Raw genomic sequence first — 26,557 nt, 5'->3', positions numbered from 1 at the left:
GAAAACTACTAAACTAAACATGTTGCACTTGACTCTGCAATGTTATTAGAGGTCAGGACACACACCAGGACAGTTTTCCGTGCTAGAGTGATCATTCAGTGGCTGGCTTACATCTGTGAAATGTCTCATCACCATCAACATAATGTTACTTAGCAGCTTTAGATTTGGAAATTAAGCTTTGAAAATGAACTATTAAGATTAAATCTCATTGTCTTTTTTCCACACCTGAAATCTTTGAAAGTTCCCAAAATATATTATGTTGGCACAAACCTGCAGATACAATTAAGTCTTTACAATAACAAGCAGGTATTTCTGTGTGCTCAAAACCATCTTTAAGTGCTGTATGAGGAACAATAGGGCTTAAAGCATCATGTTATGTTCTTAGTGGGCTTCTCCAAAACTATTTATTGATACATTTACTTAAAAATGTACAATTGTATAAAAGAGATAACTCTGACTCTACATGTGGTTATTTCTGGTGAACAGAATGATAAAAGGTTTTGTATGCACTTACATCATTTTGGCCCAGAATGAACAGGTTCATAATAAGTATAATGTCTGTAAAAAGTCAGATATATAGGAAAACAAAAGGCACACCTGTGGTAAAATGAAAGTGTGAAATTATACATTTACTTTGTTTAAGGCTAACCAAACAGAAATACATGCATTTTATTAAACATAATTGCAACATCAATTAAATCACATGAAATTAAATGGTATGATTTGCCTACAGCCTACGGCTCTCTTACTGGTGGTGACCTATTGCTGCATCTTATTCATTTTGCAAGAAAGTTTTTTATGTTGGTTTGTTTGTTGGGTACCAATTTCAGTTTTTCTCACCAGTGCAAGGGCTCTGACTTTTATCTCTTTAGTTTTCAAAGAATAAACAATAGGATTGATGCAGGGTGGGATGCAAGAGGCCAGCGACAGACTCAGCACACGCTGGTCCGGGTTAATAGCTCGCAGATAAAACCCAACAGTAAAAATAGTAATTAAAGGAATATAAAATACAGCAACAAGAATGAGATGCTCCACACAAGTGGCCAGAGCTTTCACTCGACTGTCCAGTGATTTCATCCTGAACACAGTCACCAGGATGCTGACATACGACAGAAGAATGAAAGTGAAAGGTCCTCCAAGGATCAAAACAGAGAGACATGAAGCCGCAGACCAATGCATTGTGTAATCATTACAGGCCAGTCTAAACACAGGTGCATAGTCACAGAAATAACTGAACACTCTCACAGAGTTGCAGAAAGATAGTCGTGTCATTATACTTGTTGTAAACGCTGTAACTCCCAGAGCAAAAGACCAAGTAAGGCCAACAATGCAACACATGCTCCGCACAGTGTTGATTGAGTTGTGACGCAGAGGGAAACATATTGCAATCAATCTGTCATAGGCAAGTATTGCCAGCGCGTATGACTCCAATGATACAAAAGCATAATACACAAACATCTGTAACAAGCACAAGTTGAATGGAATAAAGTTGTCCTTAACAAGGAATATCTTTATCATGCCGGGAATAGTGCACGTGTTTAGGATTACATCAATTACTGCGAGATTGACAACAGCAAGAAATTTTGGGGTGTGTAAACAATGATTAAAGGTAATTACATAGATGACCAAACAATTGAACATTAGTGTAACCGCATAGACAAATGCTAAAAAGATGAAGAAGACACTGATGAAGGGAAACGTCTGAAATCCAATGATATAGAAGCCTGGAGGATGAATGATGACAGAGTTGTTTAAAACAGTCCTGAGAAAAGACATAGTTGAACTCCACAGACTGTGTGTTGCAGGACGGTCTCTGCATAAAAGCCTGATAAGCAGGGAAATCATACAACATTGCACATTAGCCCTCTATACAAGTTCTAAATCCACATGTATAAGTTTCAAACACAGTATATAAAATATATTCTCATATAATACAAACATGTTAATATGTGCTAAATGTCTTTGAATGTATCTTACCTGATTGTTTGATGTTGCTTACAGAAGCAGCATGCTGTTGGCTGCATGTCTGACTTGTGGACAGTGGAAGATATACTTTCTTTATGTGTCTTGTGAGATTAAGCCTGAGAAAGTCATTGGGCAACATCTTATTACAGACTTTGATCCCTGGAGAGTGGAACTGCTCTTACACTCATACTAAACATCTAATTATTGTTCTGAATGATGATTTTGTGAGTTTGAGCATCTCACAACAAAAACATACATGCAAACGTATCATACTAAAATAAAGAGGGGAGATTAACTTTTGTAAGACTATTTTGTAAGAATATTTTAATTTGACATATATGACAGAATGACATTATAGTATATTCCGGTGCTTTGGTTCACTCCTCCACCCCAAAGCCACCCAACCCCACATATATGTAAATAGCCGATTATGTTCACAGAAGCTTTTTACATTTTCATATTATGTTGTATTATATAAATATTAAATTGTTTAACTCATTCTCAATTACTCAGAATAAAGACCAACAAATGCTGTGCAGATGTACAGATACATTTAAAGATAGATTTTACTTTGATAAATACTACGGAAGCCCAGAATGGCTGTGCTTGCAGTTATTTTTTTTAATGCTGTTATCTCGAGGTCATGAGTTAATTATTTGATTATCTTGAGAAAACAAGCTTTGTTATTGTACACGTACATGAACCAAATTTGGGATTCATATATATCATGACCATACGCACAAAAAAGCCTCTTGGACCCATACCCTAAGTCCAACAGGAAGTCGGCCATCTTGGATCACAGGTGCATTTTTTCCGCCATTTTCCCCATTTCCAGGCCTCGCACTTTAACGAACTCCTCCTACAGTTTTGGCTCCAGAGACTTCAGATTCGAACTGTATCATCCTCAGACCTTGATTATGTAAACTTGATGACAGATTTTACCTACGTTATACCAGGTGTGCGTGGCTGTCGTTTGTTTTGTATAAACAAACAACTCCTTATAACTCATCCATACATTGTCGGATGTTTATACATGCAGTGCGTGAAATGTCACACCTGGTGAAGCCGTTTCAATTTCAACATCATTGGGCGTGGGTGTGGCAAGGAGTCTCCATAGCGCCCCCTAACAGCAGGTCATGTGACCAAAAAATGTGTCGGATTTTTGTGAAATTTACAGGACTCATAGCACTCATGGGTAAACCCCCAAATTAATTTTTTCAAAATTTTCGCTCTAACAGGAAGTTGGTTATTGTGCATTCCCTGCGTCAATTTTCCGTTTTTCCAACAGCATTTAGAGGACTTTTCCGTCTTCACAGAATCACCAAAATGCCCACATAGGTTCACACTCAGGAGCACTTTCATTTGAGACCATAACTGCCCCTGGGCGTGGCACAACAGCTCAATAGCGCCCCCTACTGCCTTTATTCATTTTGTACATTTTACCAAACTCCTACACTCACCAAATTGTGCACATACTTCAACAGTCACACAGATTGACTACTGACAACGTTTGGGATTTTTAAGTGAGAAGATGACTCCACAGCGCCCCCTGGAAGATTTCAAAGTTTAAGCCCCGCCTTCTACATTGACATTGACAAAAATTAAATCCACAACGCCTATGTATTATGTCCAGACGCACAAAAAAGCCTCTTGGACCCATACCATAAGTCCAACAGGAAGTCGGCCATCCAGGCAAAAATGCTCAATCTTGATGATTTTTTGGCCCTTCACCCACATTCCTTTGTGCTGAGAAGTCACCCAGACTCATTTGTGGTCTTAGTTTGCCATCTAGTGGAGACATTAACCTCATCACAGAATGTTCAATTAAAGGCACAGGAGCAAAGACCTTTACATGCCAGTTTTGACAGCCCTGCCACTGCTGCACGCACCAACGTGCACGTACGGCGCGCGTTACAGTTGGGGGGAAAACTGGGGGCTGCGAGGGCCCTTCGACACTGCTTGCAGTTTTAATTATTATTATTGTTGCTTCTTCCCCATGGCGGTGAAGAGACTGCTGCACGAACCATGAACATACTGCAATTTTACCTGCACTTTAACTTGTTCTTGTTGTTACTTGACTTTTATACATATTTTTAGATACATTGTTATTTATTTTAATACATATATATGTTATTTATATTTATACTGATTGTAGCTGCTACAAGGATTGCTGCCAAACTAAATTTCATTGCACCCCCAAAAGGGAAGGAAAAACAAACACACAACCAACCCGCCTCCACAATGACCTTCTCCATCCAAAATGCTTAAATGAGAACTCAAGGGACGCTGCTGTTGTGCCAGCCTGCTCACAGTGACCTACGTGACCTTTTGTGAGAGCAAGCAGTCTAAAGCTGAAGTAAATGTGAGCTGCCAGGATTCCTCATGTTGCAGAGATTTATACCATCCACAGTGTAATGTAATGATTGATTTGGACACTGTTTGGTGGCAGACATTTGTATATGATTATTGAATATGAATATGTCACTCAGCCTATTAAACTGTGAGACTTTACTAAACATTTAGTGAACTGTATTTGTACAAAGTCAATAAACAATGCGCTGTGACTCACATATTGCATAATATTCCCATATTCCCTAAAGGTAGATTTTTCATTGAACACACCACAATGAGCCAACACAAAATTATACTAATGAGCCTCTTCTTTGTATTGCCATCACCAGAGAATGCTGGTTAATGATCTTTACTTTAACTCACACTTTGGACCAATTAATCTCTGTAGCACCTATTATCACTTTTAACAATTAGAACTTGAGCTCACCAAACTCACAACTCCTTACAACTTCCTACTCTGCCAACTGTCCTCTGTCTACCTTTTTGTTGATTTACATAATATTGAGAATTTTTAAAATCTTAAAATCCTGACTTTCATTCACAATTTGTCAGACTTGACAAGGACGTTCGATACTTAGGCTGGATAAAAGCTGGGGTTAAATTCATAGTAATTTTACATTTTATTAATTATATTTCCTCAGAGGATGTGCCATCATGTCATAGTATGGGGAGTTTTCAAAGCTCTCACTGATTCAGTCACTTGTTCATAATAAAGCTTTGGTTTCTTGCATAGCTCACAGACCCCCCACAGTGGCATTCCAAAGAAAATGTCAGAGGTTTAACATTTCGTGATTATTTTTTCATGTTTTTGTTGAAATGGACTAGTACTGGAATGGAGCCAGTGATTCTGGACATTTTTCCTTGAATTTGCATCCACCCAACATTTTTTGTTTGACTTACATCTGTTATCTGCTTTTGTTTGGAGAATGTTTGTTTACATATTTTTCACTGACATGATTAGGCTTCCATAACACCGAGTGTAAATATAGTTAGTTAACTAGATTTATTTTACCTAATAAAATGTTTTATTCCTTTATTGTTATGTTTATTACCCGGTTTAATAATAATTGGTTTTGCTTACAGATGAAATACCGTATTATTATTATTATAGCCTACCGTATTATATTGATAGAAAATGTTAAGATGCTGCTGTTCAGTATTCAGCAGTGGTGTGCAGTCAGGGGCAGCAAGGCTAGCACTGCTAGCCCTGTCAAAAATGTATTTTTTTCAGTTTTTTTCCATAATTAAAAGGTCATTCTGAAATGTATCTGGAGTCAATTACTTGTTCAGTATGAAACTTTATCCAGAAAACGAATGGTTATATTTTGTGGAGCTCAAATCTCCTATGTCCTATAAACGCATCACAGCTCCTTTCCTCTGCTGGGGCTAGCAGTCGTTGCATTGCTAGCCTCTGATCGAGCTGGACGCTGCTATTGGATGCATAACGATGAGTGACCGTATCATCAGCCAATCAAATGTTGATGTGTTATTGACAGAACGCCCTAAATCATGCAGAGTTGTAGTGCTGGCCTGGGCGTCGTCATTCAAATGAGCTTTGCTGATTGGCCCATGGGCAGGTGCGTGATGACGCACTGTCTGTTATTCTGGAAAGGTGATGGCGGTTGATTTAACGGCAAGATTGGTAGATAAAGATATGATTGCGGACCTGTTTCGGGTGCCTCTTTCATCATGAAGGATCGCAGGATGGATTTAATCTACAAGTCATCGGTGAGTGCTAGTTTTTTTTTATTTTTATTTTTTAACTTTCTCTGGACCAGATTGGCGCTGCTGTTGGGCTAATATCTCTCTCTCTCTCTCTCTCTCTCTCTCTCTCTTTGTGAAGTACATTTAGAACCGTTTTTTGGAGCATGTTTGTGTCTGTTATAGAAATTGATTTTATTTTTGAAGTGATTTAGAAGTTTCCTCTAAGAGCAGTCGGGCAGTACGTGCTGTTTTTGATGTTGTGTCACATGGTATGTGCATTGTAAAGTGGGCAGTTACCTAAGGGAAGATGATCAGGGGCCCGTTACAGAAAGAAGGTTTAGTGAAAACTCTGAGTCAGTTACCCTGGCAACATACTCCGTGAACCTAACCTGCTCGCTGGCAGGTTTTCTTCAACTAACCCTGAGTTTCTCTCGTCTGTACGACACATCATGGACATGCTCTCAGTTCAGAACAAGTTCTTTGTGTTGCACTTTGTTTTTTTCTTTGCCAATGGCAGTTTTATGTAACATCTGTGACGCTGAGCATGTTACCAAGGCAACCGTCTGTCAGGCTGTCTGACACATAATATTTGTTAGTTAGTTATTGGTTATTGGTAGCCAAGTGCCAAGCGTCTTTCCCCTCTTTCTCTCTCCCTGTTTCCTGTCAACCTTTATATCAACTAATGTTAAATTAAGGCGAAAGTGCCCAAACATAAATCTTTTTAAAGAAAAAAGAAACGTGACTCTTGCACTGAAACGTTTACACTTTGGTAGTGTTGTATGTATAAAGGCATTTAGGTGTTGCTTTCAAATATACAATATTAAATAGCTACTGGTAGTGTTGGGATGGCTGAAAAATTGACTTTCTTTTTTGCTTAGAAGATTTCACTAACTACTGAAATATATCACATGTTGAATGTAGCCACTGAATGCTGTTTAATGAGGGCAGGCTAAACAACATTGCTTGTAATGAAATTATACATGACTTGTTTGAGCTATATTTTTATATTTCATACTGAGTTGTAGGCCTGTGTTTTGTACCTGTTGGGGTCTGCATGAATATTAAATGGTTGGATTTTGGTGCTGGCCCTGACTGAAACACCACCGCACGCTACTGGTATTCAGTTAGTGAGTTGGGGGGAGTTGGGGGAAGTTTGGGAGTTTACGAGCTATTGGTACCATAAATATATTAGAGTAGTTTAAAATCACCACACACGACTTGATATTCATAAGTTATCACTCACTCAAACGGAACTCGATGGGGACTGATGTGTAGAACAAATAAAATAAGTTTACACAATCACAAATGTATTTAAAATTCTATCTGAAGCTTATCTGTGGCTTATATCTGTCACAAAACGTTGTGTTTCCCTGTTGACCTGTGGTGGAAGTAGAGTAATAAAAAAAGATTTGACTCATTTGGATGAAACTTCAAATCAACTTCACACATTTTTGCACAGAGGGATTCTTGTGGATTTTGGGCCCCATCACTTATATTAAAAGGATCTTTTAATAGCCAGTGTGAACAGAGGGAATTATTAAAGCAACAAAAACCTATTTCAATGTTCACCTGGTTAACTGACTATTCTTTTAGGACAGGCATGACAAATTGTGAAGCCATCCTTTAACTACCTGGTGTTCCCCATTGGATGAACCATGAAATAAAGAGATTGCTTCCATATGACCGTAAACATGTCTTTGGAGTTTCTGTACTCAAAACTATTTTTATTTATCAGTCAACATATAAACAGATACCACTGTGATGATCAGGTGATTATGGTTCAGACTCTACACCACACACTAGAAAGTCCAGTCAGGCTTATCGGTAGCTGCTAATACATTTTGATTTTCATTATAAATAAATCAGTCTTTCCACATCAAACATATCAAGCAGGTCCTCAACACCCCCCATCCACAGTTTGTGTGCAGTTTTCTGAGTTCAGCTGGGTGCAGACTCAGTGGAGGTGGGCAGCTGTTTCATCAGCTGTTTTTTCCGCATATTCTGGAAATTCATCATACAGTCTTTGAAAGTCTGGACCTGACTCTGGCATACTCTCCAGTCCTGGTGTTCAGCCATGCACTCCTGCACGGCATAGTGTAGTTCAGCACAGCCTGTGCGAGATATCATCTGATCAACAGGGTCATCCTCGTCGTCTTTACGGCTGCGGTCATGAGGTGAAGGGGATGCCATCCTGTATGAATGTACGGTGTTGATTCAGGAAGTCTGCTGAAGACAACATGCAATGTTATTAAGAAAACAAGTAACAATACAGTTTTGAGAGCAAACACAGGACCTCCTAGCTGTTCTTTAAGAATGCCTTGGCTGTGCAGGCCTCTCAACAATGCTTTTTTTTTTTTTGAAAATGAAAGAACCTATTTAGTAACTAGATATGACACTGCTCTGTCTTATCTGTACATTTGTGTAATATTTAAGTTTCAATCCTATTGTCTTAAATGAAATGGTTGTGTGTGTGTGTGTGTTGTAAATCTATCTCATCTCATAAGGTACTTAGTAACTATATGTCACAAAATTCTCAAAATAGCATGTTTTTATTAATAATTTTTTTATTTGTGAAGTACAAATTTATCCCACATCTCTATGCTACATCAGTTATTCAAGGATTGCACTGCAGCAACTGTGTACAATTAATGTGAGCTTGATCAGATTCATCTTTATTCTACACGTATGTTTATGTACTTGGAAAGTATCGATGTATAAAAGGAATGTGACTCCAGTTTCTTGTGGCTCTCAATGTATTTCCTCACAAAAATCTTTAGAAAGATATACATGGAAAACAAGCCACACAAAGATAATTAAACATAAACATGTTTGATTACAAACATGCTATGTACAAGCAGGTGGGTGAAACAAATAGATGCATACACATAGGGCTGGAAAACAACATTCAATGTCTGTGGACATGTAGATCCATTATTGTAGACAGGATACAAACAGGGTTCCCACACATTTTTACCAATGAATTTGCAAAACTTTTCCATAACTATTCCATAATAGTTTACCCCATTTCCATGATTTAATTTAAGTAGGCAGGAAGATTTTGCAATTACATCCAGAGGAAGCGTTTGGCCCCAGATCACATAATAGAAAGCTATTAAAAAGCATAAAAGTATAGAAATTGATGATTTGTTTATTCATATTAAATGAATCTACTGATTTTTGACATGGTAAAAGTGGCGGGTCCAAGTTCATGCAGCCTGTCTTATATCTGTTATCTTTTATATCAGATCGGATCATCCCTAATTCAACACTTTTCCAAAACATTCACCTAATTCCAAACCATGTCCAGGCCAGGACAACAGTTTTTTTCTAATTTGATAACTTTTCCAGGAATTTCATGACCGTGGGAACCCTGTACACCCTTTCATGGCCTACGTCACTGTGACGCCACGACGTTAGCTGGACGCAAAACAAAGGTAAGCTTGAGGCGAACACCTGCGAAAATGTCCTCTTGCTGTGTTTTTGGGTGCCAAAACCGCAAAAGCAGGCAGCAGGCAGGTGTAATAACAATAGCAGAAAGTCAGTATTAGTAGTAAAAGTAAAAGTCACTGTAGAAGAAGTAGTATCGAGTTAGTAGTAGTAACGTGAGTAGTGGCAGGCAGCAGTAAGTTAGTACCGGTAGTAGTCATGGTAACGTTAGCAAGAGTAACTTAGCTCTCGTACTTTTGCAGTGGGAGCAAATCTTGAACATGTCCGTTCACGACATAGTTATAAGCGTCTAATGATTTGTATGCCTTAATTTTTTCTTTTGTGTAGACGCTCGGTTTTTCAATTAGGTAAGTGTATTTACATATTTACTAAAATTTGATTTTTCCTTGTCCATTCTTGCCAAAACTCGTTAAAACACACTAACCGGCGTCCGTTAAAACATGCTAACCGTCGTTTACAAGCTATACCTTTTGAAATGTTTTGCCTCCAGCTAAGCCCCGCCCCCCAAAATACGTAACACTGTTTACAAGCTGTGAAGGGGTCTATACTAAACAGGTATAAAAGAGTGCAAAGATTGAATAATGCAAAAAGTGATAAGTAACTTTATAGACAAATAATTACAAATGTATACATGTGACTGCATAAAAAATTATGTATAATATATAATGTGTTAGTGCTAACACTGAGGCACTTTTGATTATTGAAGTAGACTTTGCTGATATTTTAAATGTGGGACTTATTCTGAACATAGTCAGCAATATATGAATACTTCTTCCACCAGCAATGAAAATACTCGTCAGTGTATCCTGTATTGGTTTCACTGAAATTCAGCAGGTCGTTTGAAGCAGAAAGCAACACAATGAACTGTAGCTCAGCTAATGTTAGCCATGACAAAAAAAACACTATCATACTACACTAAAGGTTAACCAACACTGTCCACAGTACAGCTATCTGGGGCTTGCCCCTACCTGTTTTTCTCTCAGGGTGATTATGTCTGTCGAGGAACCGAAGTTAGGTTTCCTTAACCTTCATAACTCTGGACTTTTCATAACCAACAACACGCTTCTTCCGCTGCTTCTTCTTCTTCTTTTATTGTTTAATGGCGGTTGGCAAACAACGAATTGGTGCATTACCGCCACCTACTGGAATGGAGTGTGGATCAAACTGGCTATAACACCCTCTCCAAAATAACTAAATAAATACCAAAAAAAGACACATACCTTATATCCTCCCCATTAAACTACTCACTCTAAGAAACTCTAACATTAATTGCCAACACCTACTTCCAGCGTGTCCCTGTAACGCAGATACTTCTTCCGCTTCTTGTTATTCTCCCCCCCCCCTCTTCTTCTTCTTCTTCGTCTGATATTTGCAGCAGACTACACGCAGCAGAGTCGTACTGCTGCCCCCAACCGGTCATTAGTACAACTACATTGAGTTAAATTAGTATGTAGAATCCGTGCGATGGAGAAAGTTTATTACAGTTTTATATAGATGCTTGGTATAATAAAATAAAATCTATAGGTCAAGCACAAATACCTGACAATAAGTCTAGATTAAGTTTAGACTGTTTGAATGTTTCAATATAACAATAAACATGAAATAATTACATTATGCACGCACTGTCTAGCATTAGCAATTCTTTTCACTTAAAAGTAGACTGTACCCATGATCTGGTAGTACGATTTTAAACATTATTGTGATCACACTTTTTATTTAATATAGGTATACCTATAGTATGTTAATATCGTGAAAAAATATGCAAAAATCATATCTTAACAAAAAAACAACCATTCATAATTTCAAAGTTGCACAAATTGTATACTGATTATGATATATTTTTTAATAAAATTGCTTAAAATCATGCATTTGGACAAGAGGATTTTGGGAAAATTGAAAAAAAAAAGTATAATCACTATACCACTGAATTTTGATGAATGATGTTGGTTAACTATCAACTATTTATTTTCTTTAATTAGTGTTTGAGTGTGAAAGAGTGAGAGAGGCCAAAGTAAATCAGGAAAATAACTCAGTGTTAAAGAGTCCTCACGTTATCAGCAAATGATGGTATACTGCAATATTCAGTAATATCTTGCATATTGCATAGACTAGTGTTAGTTCCCTTAGGGTGCATTTATCATTAAACAGACCACTGTGAACTAAAACAACATCTCTCTAATGACTCCAATTTGTGATGCCATCACCAGAGCATTTTGGTTAATGAACTTGACTTTAATAAACAAACAAACTGTTTACTGTTTAAAGTTCAGACTAATTAATCTCAGTTGCACCAATTAGGAATAAAAAACAATTATGAGTTGAGAGGAAATAGATGTACTTTGTTCATTCAACGTATACTATAAATATACTATAAATATTCAACATATATAAATATGTTTTCACGGCCAGTAGTCTGTGTCTCTACACTCCACTGAGTGTCCTGTGTCTACCTTTTGTTTAATCAAACAACATGTATAAGCTTTAATCTACTGACTCTGCAAGGTTGCTCCAATGTTAGTAATTTTATTAACTATAGACAGTATTATCACTAACCTCCATTCAGACTTTAAACTCAATTTACCACTGTTAGTCTTTGTTAGTCTTACAGTCAAATCTCTTATCCTAAAGCTAAAGATTACACATCTCATTTCAGTAAATCTTTCATTTGTAATTATCTTATTTTGTCCAACATGATGCTCATTGTACAGAGGAAGCTTTCAATGATGTTGGTACTATCAGTACCTGAGCAATATGATGCAATATGATGCTCTTTCTCCACAGTGGCGTGTGTGGTATTAATCTAAATGTTCACATTTCATTATTTAATATTCTTCCATCCTTTCTCTGTAGAAGTGGGCATTTTAAAATGTCAAAAGCTTAGATATTCATCATAGAAAGGGGTGTGAAGTATTAACTACATAAATATCTGAGTCCAATAATTCCTCTACATACCCTTTTCTTTCTTGCAAGTTTTTAATCATTTCACAGAGCCAGAGTTTAACTGAAAAGACATTTAAATCAATGTTCGTATATGGGAGGCCCTGCTTTATTTGTGGCGTAATGAACTCTGGGAGTCAGTGTACTTACACTTAGTTGAATATGACTAGAAAATAAATGCTTGAACCAGAACACTGACTTATAAGCTTAACAATAATGACTTAGCAATAATGATACAGACAAATCATGAGGAAAATAAATGTGAGAAACAGTACAATACAGTCATATTTGATAGGTAACAGGGCAGTTAAATTTACAAATATAATACAAATATATATACAGACAACTAAATATATTTTATGCCTGAATAAGTCAAAAAAACTTGATTAGAAATAACATGGGGTAAGTATTCAGTACATTTGATATCAGTGAATATTAAAATAACAGCAGAATATCAAATACAGATTAAAACATCAGTGTGGTTGAAATATTAGAAAATACAGATGATTGTTTCCAGATTGGATGAAACTATCCCTGTTTTCTCTCTTTCACAGTGACGCACACACACAAACACACAGTCTTCCCTTGAGTGTAAAACTATCCACAGATTGTTTTTGCATAGAAAAGAAAGTTGTCATGGGCTTGTTTTCATTCTTTGGAAAAGTGCGAGGGCTCTGGTTTTAATCTCTTTAGTTTTCAAAGAATATACAATAGGATTGATGCAGGGTGGGATGCAAGAGGCCAGTGACAGGCTCAGCACACGCTGGTCTGGGTCAATGGATCGCACATAAAGTCCCATTAAGAAAATGATGAATATTGGAATGAAAAATACAGCTACAAGGATGAGATGCTCAATGCAAGTAGCCAGAGCTTTCAATCTACTGCTAACTGATTTCATCCTGAACACAGTCACCAGGATACTAGTGTATGACAGAAGAATAAAAGTAAAGGGACCCATCAGGTTCACCATACTAGGTGTAGAGGCCATGGTCCACTGCAATGTGTAATCATTACAGGCGAGTCTAAACACAGGTGCATAGTCACAGAAATAACTGAACACTCTGACAGAGTTACAATACGACAGTCGAGTCATGATGGCCGTGCTGTATGCTATTAAACCGATATTGTAAGCCCAAATCAGGCCAATAATACAAGACATGATCGTCATTGAGTTGAATGAGTTCTGACGCAGAGGGAGACAAATTGCAATGAACCTGTCATAGGCAAGTATAGCAAGTGCATACGACTCAGTTGCTAGACAAACATAGTAGACATACATTTGTACCAAACATAGATTGAAAGGGACGAAGTTGTCCTTAAAGAGAAATGTCTTTATCATGCTGGGAATAGTGCTTGTGTTTAATATTATGTCAATCACTGCCAGGTTGGCAACAGCCAGAAATTTTGGAGTGTGTAAGCAGTGGTTGGACGAAATTATGTAGATCAGCAAACCATTGAACACTAGTGTAACCATATAGACAAATGTGAGAAAGATCATGTAGACACTAATGTAGGGAAATGACTGAAATCCAATGATATAGAAGCCTGGAGGATGAATGATGACAGATGTGTTTAAAACAGTCCTGAGCAAAGACATAGTTGAACTCCACAGGCTGCGTGTTGCAGGACGGTGTCTGGTCCGCGGCCCATAAAAGCTCAAAAGTCTGAAAAACAGGGAATCACACATTGTGTACATCAGATCATTGACCTACATGTAATCTAATGACCTAGATGCATATTTTGGTTCCATTCTGATCAGCACAGTATACATTGAATTCTCAGTTAGTTGAATCACACAATAACTTGGTCAGTAACACTTACCTAATTTTCTGTTAGGGATGGTTTTACTCTGTGATGCTGACTCCAAACGCAACATACAGACGGCTGCACGTGTGCCTGGTGGATAGTAATAGATATACTCTCCTGATTGATCTCTGGAGATGAATCACATGCAACAACTTTAAACAGAGACTGACAAAGTCATCGTGCAACACTGTCAATGAAATTTGATCTTTGGAGAGTACTGCTATAGGTAATAGAACCATTCAGTTTTTACTTGAATTATGATTTATTGATACTTGGTAAAATAAAATAAAATGTATAAGTCATGAATAAATACCTGACAAGAACATTAGACAACACTCCATTTCACAATTTCATATTTAGTTTGTCATGAAAATTTGCTCAAAATCAAACATTTGGACAAGAGAATTGTGTAAAATGGTACCATTAAAGTATAATTACTATTCCACTGAGTGTTGATAAATGATGGTGGTTAACTATGAGCTATTTCTTTCCTTTAATTAGTGTTTGAGTGTGAAAGAGTGAGAGAGGCCAAAGTAAATCAGGGAAAGAACTCCTGACCTGATCACAGTGACCTCTGTGACCTCCAGAGAGTTTAGTAAGTGTTAAAGACCAGGAGTCCTCATGTTATCAACAAATGATGGTCATCTTAATGTAATCACTGAATTATTTGAACAGGTGGTGGAAACGTAGAGGAGGCAGGAGGAGGCATGTACAGAAATGAATACAGCATAATTATACTCCTGACTAGTCTGTATGAAAAATCTACATTTGTTAATTTTTTTTCTGATTTCATGAGATGTTTTATAGAACTGTACAAAGTTAAATGACATATTGTGAACTATGTATGAAGTGGGTAAAGAGTGCAATATTCAGTAATATCTTGCATATTGCATAGACTAGTGTTAGTTCCCTTAGGGTGCATTTATCATTAAACACACCACTGTGAACTAAAACAACATCTTTCTAATGGCTCCAATTTGTGATGCCATCACCAGAGCATTTTGGTTAATGAACTTGACTTTAATAAACAAACAAACTGTTTACTGTTTAAAGTTCAGACTAATTAATCTCAGTTGCACCAATTAGGAATAAATACAATTATGAGTTGAGAGGAAATAGATGAACTTTGTTCATTCAACGTATACTTTGTACATTCAAAATAAATGTGTTTTCACGGCCAGTAGTCTGTGTCTCTACACTCCACTGAGTGTCCTCTGTCTACCTTTTGTTTAATTAAACAACATGTCTAAGCTTTAATCTACTGACTCTGCAAGTTTGCTCCAACGTTCCTAATTTTATTAACTCTAGACGGTATTATCACTAACCTCCATTCAGACTTTAAACTCAATTTACCACTGTTAGTCTTTGTTAGTTTTACAGTCAAATCTCTTATCCTAAAGCTAAAGATTACACATCTCATTTCAGTAAATCTTTCATTTGTAATTATCTTATTTTGTCCAACATGATGCTCATTGTACAGAGGAAGCTTTCAATGATGTTGGTACTATCAGCTCGTTGACCCACTTGCATATGTTGTTAATGGTAAGCTTTTGATTGGCTTTGGACATTGTTTTTAGAGAGATAGATTATTTTAACCTGGTTTGTGCTCAATTTATAGTAAAAAAACATACAAAATTGTATAAAAATGTATAATGTTAATCATATGTTATAATCAGTAGAAACTATGAAGACAGTAAAAAACATTAGTTGCAATCAATGCATGTCTGTGATAGATAGTAAATGAGTGAAGCCTTTCACTTCACTGCTGTCAGGAAGTCTTTGGCATTAAATCCTGGTTTTGTTAATTGTGCTGAGAAGCACCACAATATTAAAACATTGAAATTGCCAGCTCATCCAAAGTATGTTATTTCTTTGAAATGAGCACTTAAATTGAAAAGGCCTGTTGTTTAAAACAATCCACACATGTTCATGATATCCCTGATAAATCTTCAATCATCACATATTGACTGTTTTCTTTGAGTCTGAAACTGCTTAGCAATATGATGCTCTTTCTCCACAGTGGTGTGTGTGGTATTAATCTAAATGTTCACATTTCATTATTTAATATTCTTCCATCCGTTCTCTGTAGAAGTGGGCATTTTAAAATGTCAAAAGCTTAAATATTCATGATAGAAAGTGAGGTGAAGAAATAACTACATAAATATCTGAGTCCAATTCTCTACATACCCTTTTCTTTTTTGCAAGTTTTTAATCATTTCACAGAGCCAGAGTTTAACTGAAAAGACATTTAAATCAATGTTCGTATATGGGAGGCCCTGCTTTATTTGTGGCGTAATGAACTCTGGGAGTCAGTGTACTTACACTTAGTTGAATATGACTAGAAAATAAATGCTTGAACCAGAACACTGACTTATAAGCTTAACAATAATGACTTAGCAATAATGATACAGACAAATCATGAGGAAAATAAATGTGAGAAACAGTACAATACAGTCATATTTGATAGGTAACAGGGCAGTTAAATTTACAAATATAATACAAATATATATACAGACAACTAAATATATTTTATGCCTGAATAAGTCAAAAAAACTTGATTAGAAATAACATGGGGTAAGTATTTAGTACATTTGATATCAGTGAATATTAAAATAACAGCAGAATATCAAATACAGATTAAAACATCAGTGTGGTTGAAATATTTGAAAATGCAGATGATTGTTTCCAGATTGGATGAAACTATCCCTGTTTTCTCTCTTTCACGGTGACACACACACAGTCTTCCCTTGAGTGTAAAACTATCCACAGAGTGTTTTTGCATAGAAAAGAAAGTTGTCATGGGCTTGTTTTCATTCTTTGGACAAGTGCGAGGGCTCTGGTTTTAATCTCTTTAGTTTTCAAAGAATATACAATAGGATTGATGCAGGGTGGGATGCAAGAGGCCAGTGACAGGCTCAGCACACGCTGGTCTGGGTCAATGGATCGCACATAAAGTCCCATTAAGAAAATGATGAATATTGGAATGAAAAATACAGCTACAAGGATGAGATGCTCAATGCAAGTAGCCAGAGCTTTCAACCTACTGCTAACTGATTTCATCCTGAACACAGTCACCAGGATACTAGTGTATGACAGAAGAATAAAAGTAAAGGGACCCATCAGGTTTACCATACTAGCTGTAGAGGCCACAGACCACTGCAATGTGTAATCATTACAGGCGAGTCTAAACACAGGTGCATAGTCACAGAAATAACTGAACACTCTGACAGAGTTACAATATGACAGTCGAGTCATGATGGATATGGTATATACTGAAAGCAAAAGATTGTAAGCCCAAATCAGGCCAATCATGCAAGACATGATCGGCAGTGTGTTGAATGAGTTCTGACGCAGAGGGAGACAAATTGCAATGAACCTGTCATAGGCAAGTATAGCAAGTGCATACGACTCCAACGCTGCAAAAGTATAGTAGACATACATTTGTACCAAACATGGATTAAACGGGATGAAGTTGTTCTTAAAGAGGAATGACTTTATCATGCTGGGAATAGTGCTTGTGTTTAATATTATGTCAATCACTGCCAGGTTGACAACAGCCAGAAACTTTGGAGTGTGTAAGCAGTGGTTGGACGAAATTATGTAGATCAGCAAACCATTGAACAGTAGTGTAACCATATAGACAAATGTGAGAAAGATCATATAGACACTAATGTAGGGAAATGACTGAAATCCAATGATATAGAAGCCTGGAGGATGAATGATGACAGATGTGTTTAAAACAGTCCTGAGCAAAGACATAGTTGAACTCCACAGGCTGCGTGTTGCAGGACGGTGTCTGGTCCACGACCCATAAAAGCTCAAGAGTCTGAAAAACAGGGAATCACACATTGTGTACATCAGACCATTGACCTACATGTAATCTAATGACCTAAATGCATATTTAGTTTCCATTCTGATCAGCACAGTATACATTGAATTCTCAGTTAGTTGAATCACACAATAACTTGGTCAGTAACACTTACCTAATTTTCTGTTAGGGATGGTTTTACTCTGTGATGCTGACTCCAAACGCAACATACAGACGGCTGCACGTGTGCCTGGTGGATAGTAATAGATATACTCTCCTGATTGATCTCTGGAGATGAATCACATGCAACAACTTTAAACAGAGACTGACAAAGTCATCGTGCAACACTATCAATGAAATTTGATCTTTGCAGAATACTGCTATAGGTAATAGAACCATTCAGTTTTTGCTTGAATTGTGATTTATTGATACTTGGTAAAATAAAATAAAATGTATAAGTCATGAATAAATACCTGACAAGAACATTAGACAACACTCCATTTCACAATTTCATATTTAGTTTGTCATGAAAATTTGCTCAAAATCAAACATTTGGACAAGAGAATTGTGTAAAATGGTACCATTAAAGTATAATTACTATTCCACTGAGTGTTGATAAATGATGGTGGTTAACTATGAGCTATGTCTTTCCTTTAATTAGTGTTTGAGTGTGAAAGAGTGAGAGAGGCCAAAGTAAATCAGGGAAAGAACTCCTGACCTGATCACAGTGACCTCTGTGACCTCCAGAGAGTTTAGTAACTGTTAAAGACCAGGAGTCCTCATGTTATCAACAAATGATGGTCATCCTAATGTAATCACTGAATTATTTGAACAGGTGCTGGAAACGTAGAGGAGGCAGGAGGACGCTTGTACAGAAATGAATACAGCATAATTATACTCCTGACTAGTCTGTATGAAAAATCTACATTTGTTCCTTTTTTTCTGATTTCATGAGATGTTTTATAGAACTGTACAAAGTTAAATGACATATTGTGAACTATGTATGAAGTGGGTAAAGAGTGCAATATTCAGTAATATCTTGCATATTGCATAGACTAGTGTTAGTTCCCTTAGGGTGCATTTATCATTAAACAGACCACTGTGAACTAAAACAACATCTTTCTAATGGCTCCAATTTGTGATGCCATCACCAGAGCATTTTGGTTAATGAACTTGACTTTAATAAACAAACAAACTGTTTACTGTTTAAAGTTCAGACTAATTAATCTCAGTTGCACCAATTAGGAATAAATACAATTATGAGTTGAGAGGAAATAGATGAACTTTGTTCATTCAACATATACTTTGTACATTAAAAATAAATGTGTTTTCACGGCCAGTAGTCTGTGTCTCTACACTCCACTGAGTGTCTTCTGTCTACCTTTTGTTTAATCAAACAACATGTATAAGCTTTAATCTACTGACTCTGCAAGTTTGCTCCAACGTTCCTAATTTTATTAACTCTAGACAGTATTATCACTAACCTCCATTCAGACTTTAAACTCAATTTACCACTGTTAGTCTTTGTTAGTCTTACAGTCAAATCTCTTATCCTAAAGCTAAAGATTACACATCTCATTTCAGTAAATCTTTCATTTGTAATTATCTTATTTTGTCCAACATGATGCTCATTGTACAGAGGAAGCTTTCAATGATGTTGGTACTATCAGCTCGTTGACCCACTTGCATATGTTGTTAATGGTAAGCTTTTGATTGACTTTGCACATTGTTTTTAGAGAGATAGATTATTTTAACCTGGTTTGTGCTCAATTTATAGTAAAAAAACATACAAAATTGTATAAAAATTTATAATGTTAATCATATGTTATAATCAGTAGAAACTATGAAGACAGTAAAAACATTAGTTGCAATCAATGCATGTCTGTGATAGATAGTAAATGAGTGAAGCCTTTCACTTCACTGCTGTCAGGAAGTCTTTGGCATTAAATCCTGGTTTTGTTAATTGTGCTGAGAAGCACCAAAATATTAAAACATTGAAATTGCCAGCTCATCCAAAGTATGTTATTTCTTTGAAATGATCACTTAAATTGAAAAGGCCTGTTGTTTAAAACAATCCACACATGTTCATGATATCCCTGATAAATCTTCAATCATCACATATCGACTCTTTTCTTTGAGTCTGAAACTGCTGAGCAATATGATGCTCTTTCTCCACAGTGGTGTGTGTGGTATTAATCTAAATGTTCACATTTCATTATTTAATATTCTTCCATCCGTTCTCTGTAGAAGTGGGCATTTTAAAATGTCAAAAGCTTAAATATTCATGATAGAAAGTGGGGTGAAGAAATAACTGAGTCCAATAATTCCTCTACATACCCTTTTCTTTTTTGCAAGTCTTTAATCATTTCACAGAGCCACAATTGAACAGAAGACACAACTTTACAAGACATTTAAATAAACATGTTTTCGTATATTGAATGCTTTTTTCTTGTTTAATGAACTCTGGGAGTCAGTGTAGTTAAACTTAGTTTAGTGTGACTAGAAAATAAATGCATAAATCAGAAAACTGACTTATAAGCTCTGAAAGAACCTTACATAAACACAATAATGAGACAGACTGTGAGAAATAGTCAAATAAAATCAGATTGGTAACAGAGCAGTTAAATGTACAAATATCATACAGTTATATTCACAGGCAAGTACATTTTATGCATAAATGAGTCAGCAAAATATGGTAAGAAATGAGACGGGGCGTGTACCAATACGAAAGGACATTTCATATTGTTAAAATAACAGCAGAATAGGAAATACAGAACAAATATCAGTGTTATTGAAATATTAGAAAAACAGATGATTGTTTCCAGACTGCTTTCTGTATTGCATGTTGTGACACACACACACACACACACACACACACACACACACACACACACACACACACACACACACACACACACACGCACACGCACACACACACAGAGTGTTTTTGCATAGAAAAGAAAGTTGTCATGGGCTTGTTTTCATTCTTTGGACAAGTGCGAGGGCTCTGGTTTTAATCTCTTTAGTTTGCAAAGAATATACAATAGGATTGATGCAGGGTGGGATGCAAGAGGCCAGTGACAGGCTCAGCACACGCTGGTCTGGGTCAATGGATCGCACATAAAGTCCCATTAAGAAAATGATGAATATTGGAATGAAAAATACAGCTACAAGGATGAGATGCTCAATGCAAGTAGCCAGAGCTTTCAACCTACTGCTAACTGATTTCATCCTGAACACAGTCACCAGGATACTAGTGTATGACAGAAGAATAAAAGTAAAGGGACCCATCAGGTTTACCATACTAGATGTAGATGCTATGGACCACTGCAATGTGTAATCATTACAGGCGAGTCTAAACACAGGTGCATAGTCACAGAAATAACTGAACACTCTGACAGAGTTACAATAAGACAGTTGTGTCATTATGGCGGTGCTGTATGCTACTCTCACCAGATTGTAAACCAAAATCAGGCCAATAATGCAAGACATGATCGGCAGTGTGTTGAATGAGTTCTGACGCAGAGGGAGACAAATTGCAATGAACCTGTCATAGGCAAGTATAGCAAGTGCATACGACTCCAACGATACAAAGGCATAGTAGACATACATTTGTACCAAACATAGATTAAACGGGATGAAGTTGTTCTTAAAGAGGAATGACTTTATCATGCTGGGAATAGTACTTGTGTTTAATATTATGTCAATCACTGCCAGGTTGACAACAGCCAGAAATTTTGGAGTGTGTAAGCAGTGGTTGGACGAAATTATGTAGATCAGCAAACCATTGAACACTAGTGTAACCATATAGACAAATGTGAGAAAGATCATATAGACACTAATGTAGGGAAATGACTGAAATCCAATGATATAGAAGCCTGGAGGATGAATGATGACAGATGTGTTTAAAACAGACCTGAGCAAAGACATAGTTGAACTCCACAGGCTGCGTGTTGCAGGACGGTGTCTGGTCCACGGTGTTTGAAACCTTTTCCTGAAAAACAAGCAAAAACAATACATTATAACAATTAGGCTTTTCAAAGAAACTGACATGACATCACACAAATGAGAAATTAAGGTATTGATACCATTATTGTGTCAATAATATGTGTTATTATCATTATTTGCCATCTCTACTGTGCCATTGTATGTTTTGCTCACCTTTTCTGTCACTGATTAATTTACACTCTGAAGCGACGCAATACAATGGTGACTGCAGTAGTAGCCACTGAATGTATGCATGAGTGGCCCCATGTACAGCAGAAATTATACCCTCTTCATTGGTCTCTAGAGATAACATCTAGATTTCTAATTAAGAATAATATGAACAACGCAGTAATGAGATGTAAACAAAACAAAGAACTTATCCTCATCATGAGAGCAAGAAAATATGCAATGAAAATAAATTAAACTCTCAACTCATTGTATCTTGTGTGCAATGACAATAAAGCTTCTTTATCTTTTATGTTTATCTTTATTTACTGTATACACACAGGCTGTTCTACTCTGTTTGACCTCTTTTAATGTACATCTCTGCACGCCATTTTAGAGACAGATTGATAAATGAAACAGGTCAGGTTCACAGTTTTCCAAATCTTTCTTAAAATAGTAGTCAGTTGCCCAAATGAACATTGACATATATTTTCCTTGCCATAATCATCCCTCTTGTTCATACTGGCAATTAGAAGATCCTTTCATAATGCACTTACAGTGTAAGACTTGACGGGGGTCGAAATCCACAAGCCTTCTTTTGTGCAAAGATGTATTTAAAAGTTTATTTGAATCTAAAATTAAGCTTTACTCGTCCAAATGGGTTAAATCAAATCACTATCTTTGAAAGTTACCGTCTTTTTAGTGCCTAATTCCCTCTTGTTGCTACAATCTTTCCACTGAACAGGAAAAAAAAGCTTTCCAATGAGGCACAAGCAGGAATTGATTTTCTAAGACTACTACTAAGAATTCAAAGACTAACTGTGGAAGATACACTTTACTCAGATAACTGAATCCTCATATTATCTTCATATTAACTTTTAAATACATTTTTGCTCAAAACTAGGGCTATGGATTTTGTCCTCCATCACCATAGACTGTATATAAGAAATGGACGTGACGTCACCCATTGGTTTGTGGACTGCTGCTTGGAAGCGAATAGTTTCGGATCTGAGCAGCACCATCTTGAAAATTTCCGGTGCATGCTGGGAAGAATAAAAACATGGATTCTACTTATATGGGCATCAGGAGGGGCATGAGGCGCCCTCCTGAACCTGTGAACCAATCAACCTGTCAATCATGACGTAGCCTTGCCCTAATGTATACCCTGCTTTATCGTCAAATATAAAATCAGGGAGGCCAAAATTTCACAAATGAACATCATACTGCATTGAAGAAGGCTTTAAACTAGCGATTGAGACCATAAACACATTTTGAAAACGTTTACTGAGGTTATAAATCAAGTGAGAAGTTGGTGAATTCTCCATTGACTAGTATAGAGACAGAAGTCCTTTTGACACCAAAACGGCCGCCCCTGGTGGCCTTTTGATAGAATGCAGTTTTAAGTTACTTCCGCATTCAGAGGACCGGAACTCCTCGTCTGTACATCACTTACATTTTAAGCACATTTGTAGGGGCCAGTATGAACAATATTCATTTGGGCATCTGACTGTTGTTTTAACCCTCCTGTTGTCTTCCTGTTGACCATGCAACTTTTGCCACCCCCCCCCCACCCCCCACCCCCCACCCGGTCAAAATTGACCCTGTGTCGTTTGACTGTTTATAAAGTATAAGGTATAAAAGATCACCCAATTCTGTGTTAGACTTCATTCAGTTTTATTACCACAGGTTTTACACATATTTTTGGAAGTTCTGTTGTCCTACTGGTTCAAAATTGACCTGGGAGAGGTCACCTTGCTTTTAATGACCACCTGAGTCACCTGAGGTCAGAAGCCTCTTGACCAATCAGGCCACAAAATTGTCTCATGGAAACCAGAGGTGGTTCTGGTCTAGACCTTATTTAAAACAAAATATAGTGACATGTCTAATATATCATTCTCTCTGTAGGTGCATTTATCACCAAATAGGACATAATGACCCCAGACTAACATTTTTCATCATGTAAGACTGCCGGTTCATGACCTTCCCAATATCAAATAAACCTTGCCTAAAGTAATCTCACCTGCATCTGTTATGTCTTGCAGTTTTGTACAATTGGAGGGAAATAGATTGAGCTTCTGGGCACTGCTATATCTTTCTTCACACTACACAGTAACACTTAATTTAATATTTTAGTGGCTTAATTACATCTCGAAACATAATAGCTTGTGTTTGACTTTATATATATAAACTTGGAACATGGATGGGTCAATAATTGGTACATTAATGCTATTTCACAGTTACACAATGCTATAATTACACACCAAAAAAATCAGAATTGAACGGGTCTTCTTAAAAAACTTTCATACTTTGGAAAAACTTGAAGCAACTAAGCAACAAAATATGATGCCATTGACAATGAATAGTATTCCCACAGGGGGGGCTTTTATCACCAAACAGGACACAGTGACCCCAGACAAAAGGATTCCCTCCTGCCTCTTCAACTCCGGGGAACCCTGCTAATGAGCCCTATTTCTGATGTCATTACCAAAGCATGCTACTTAATGACCTTGCCTGTAACAAACAAACTCAGACTTAAGCCTAATTAATCTCGTCTGCATCCATTAGGAGGTTTTGCACTGTTGCAATTAAAAACTGTAGGGAAATGGGAATGGGTGCACACTGATATTAATGAGCCATTAGTGTTCTTGAAAAGCTGCCATTTAACTCCAAGTAAACTTCCTAATTGTCTGAGAGTCACTCTTTCTCTGAGATAGGCCTGTAGTCTCAGCACCTACACAGCACTTACTCCCCACCTGACTTTGCCTTCCTATAATTAGAAAGCTGTGAGTGTGACAAATAATAGGTGACATTAAACTTTAGATTGTATTCACTTTTACTTTGGACACAAACTATGTACTGCAGGCTCATGGAAAAGAACAGTTCACAATACATCTAGACATTGCTTTTGTGCCGCATCAAAAAAGAAAAAAAATGCCTCTAAATGACCTGAAACAACAGGAGAGTTATGGTGGTTATTATGATTATATCTGAGGAGCAACATCAGTCAGTAAATTTGCCATCAGAGGTTAGGTATTTAAAGTGAAGTGTACACAAGGCTTTAAGTCTTTACTTCCCAAAATGTTCCTATAAATCAGCTACTGTATACGGTATAAAAAGGATATAATAGCTTTGCTGTAATACCAACTATTCAATGTCTTATAGGGTCCAATTCTGGCACAATTTAATCTACTTCTAAGGTGCATGAAGAAGCAAAGGAACTGAAAGCGGTCAAAACTCCAGCAACACCTGTGGGCCAGATTCATAAACACACAAAAACCATGCATAAGCCATTTCCCCCACATTAACTGGTATTTAAACACAGGATATGTGGTGTGAACGTGTGCACCTCACGCATACTTCAGACCAGGCATATATAGAATAGACAACATTTTGATAATGAGACTAACACATTTAAGCTTGTGGCCTTCATCAGGGTTGGTTTATGACACACTACAAAGACCATTTAAATAAGATTGGTGTGAAACAAAAAATAATTTATTAAGGTTGGTATTCTTTTATATATTTTTAACCTTGATGATGATTTTTTGTTTCACACTCATTTAAGTGTTGTCTGTAGTGTGTTGAATACAGACCCCGATGAAGACCACATCATTATATTTGTATGATCTCACAATAGAGTTGTTTGAGAGGTCACCATGAGACCACACAGCTGGGTTTGTGAAGACAAAAACACCAATCTAACATTTATTTTCTCTTCCAGTACTGAATTTGATACCTCAGTTTAGAGTGTCTGCCAATACCAACTATTGATCTGATACCTTGATACCGATACTTTGAAATATTTGTGCTTCTATATTTCTCCTCTATTTCTTACGAATGAATGAAGAGATTAATTATTCTAATGGTTAAACAATAGAGGGTTTGTTTGTTTTCAAGCAAGGTCATTAAGCGTCATCCCCCAATGATCCCATCACAACTGGGACTCATTAGAGGTACTCTGAGGAGTGAAAGATCCTTTTGTCTTGGGTCATCATGTCCTTTTTGATAATAGAATGAATGTAAGTTGTAAATCCCAAAGGGAATCGCATGAAAGTGTCAGACTGCCAGACAAGACTAAATTTAAGTACACTAACACAAAGCAATAAAAACTGATATCATTATGTCCTCTGGGTTCTCGGCTGCACAACTGTATTGTTTGTTCAAGTCAATCCGTATTTGAAGTGTTGACTGACCTCGAAGAGCAATAAACACAAACAAACCTTTTTCTTGATGACTTGCACCAGGAGCAAACTCATGAGCCAGGGCCGGGGTTTGATTCATGTAAGTAATTGAAAATGAAAATAAATGACTGGACAGCAGACTCCTGAAAAGGTAAGACCACAGGAAACCCTCCAAGAGTTCAGAGGAGAGCTCAAACAGTGGATT

General features: G+C 36.9%; 5 protein-coding genes across 6 annotated transcripts; all 5 read right to left on the bottom strand.

The window, feature by feature from the left end:
* Positions 1 to 759: 759 nt before the first annotated feature.
* Positions 760 to 1,779, bottom strand: LOC133993562 (olfactory receptor 2AT4-like). The gene has a single exon (XM_062432553.1). It carries the CDS (start codon positions 1,774 to 1,776, stop codon positions 760 to 762), a length of 1,017 nt encoding a protein of 338 aa, XP_062288537.1. The 5' UTR covers positions 1,777 to 1,779.
* Positions 1,780 to 7,505: 5,726 nt separating this feature from the next.
* On the bottom strand, positions 7,506 to 10,564 carry LOC133994228 (cytochrome c oxidase assembly factor 4 homolog, mitochondrial). Of its 2 annotated transcripts, none has more exons than XM_062433454.1 (2): positions 10,437 to 10,564; positions 7,506 to 8,247 (listed from the first exon to the last, which is right to left on the bottom strand). In XM_062433454.1, exon 2 carries the CDS (start codon positions 8,209 to 8,211, stop codon positions 7,960 to 7,962), a length of 252 nt encoding a protein of 83 aa, XP_062289438.1. In that variant the 5' UTR covers positions 8,212 to 8,247; positions 10,437 to 10,564; the 3' UTR covers positions 7,506 to 7,959. The 2 variants fall into 2 exon arrangements, with proteins under 2 accessions (XP_062289438.1, XP_062289437.1); XM_062433453.1 differs by having other exon boundaries at positions 7,506 to 8,244; positions 10,437 to 10,561.
* Positions 10,565 to 13,039: 2,475 nt separating this feature from the next.
* LOC133993561 (olfactory receptor 1M1-like) lies at positions 13,040 to 14,005 on the bottom strand. The gene has a single exon (XM_062432552.1). It carries the CDS (start codon positions 14,000 to 14,002, stop codon positions 13,040 to 13,042), a length of 963 nt encoding a protein of 320 aa, XP_062288536.1. The 5' UTR covers positions 14,003 to 14,005.
* A 3,002-nt stretch (positions 14,006 to 17,007) lies between these two features.
* LOC133993560 (olfactory receptor 1M1-like) lies at positions 17,008 to 17,973 on the bottom strand. Its single transcript, XM_062432551.1, has one exon. It carries the CDS (start codon positions 17,968 to 17,970, stop codon positions 17,008 to 17,010), a length of 963 nt encoding a protein of 320 aa, XP_062288535.1. The 5' UTR covers positions 17,971 to 17,973.
* Positions 17,974 to 20,986: 3,013 nt separating this feature from the next.
* LOC133993559 (olfactory receptor 5B2-like) lies at positions 20,987 to 21,949 on the bottom strand. Its single transcript, XM_062432550.1, has one exon. It carries the CDS (start codon positions 21,947 to 21,949, stop codon positions 20,987 to 20,989), a length of 963 nt encoding a protein of 320 aa, XP_062288534.1.
* Between the last annotated feature and the right edge of the window lie 4,608 nt (positions 21,950 to 26,557).

This window comes from Scomber scombrus, chromosome 14, assembly GCF_963691925.1.
Source record: "Scomber scombrus chromosome 14, fScoSco1.1, whole genome shotgun sequence".
NCBI classification, from domain to species: Eukaryota; Metazoa; Chordata; class Actinopteri; order Scombriformes; family Scombridae; genus Scomber; species Scomber scombrus.
The sequence above is the reverse complement of the archived record's forward strand: the minus strand, read 5'-3'. Positions and strand labels throughout refer to the sequence as shown.

Coding starts and splice junctions, on each gene's coding strand:
- LOC133993560 (XM_062432551.1), bottom strand. CDS start 17,970: ATGTCTTTGCTCAGGACTGTTTTAAACACATCTGTCATCATTCATCCT.
- LOC133994228 (XM_062433454.1), bottom strand. CDS start 8,211: ATGGCATCCCCTTCACCTCATGACCGCAGCCGTAAAGACGACGAGGAT.
- LOC133993562 (XM_062432553.1), bottom strand. CDS start 1,776: ATGTCTTTTCTCAGGACTGTTTTAAACAACTCTGTCATCATTCATCCT.
- LOC133993559 (XM_062432550.1), bottom strand. CDS start 21,949: ATGTCTTTGCTCAGGTCTGTTTTAAACACATCTGTCATCATTCATCCT.
- LOC133993561 (XM_062432552.1), bottom strand. CDS start 14,002: ATGTCTTTGCTCAGGACTGTTTTAAACACATCTGTCATCATTCATCCT.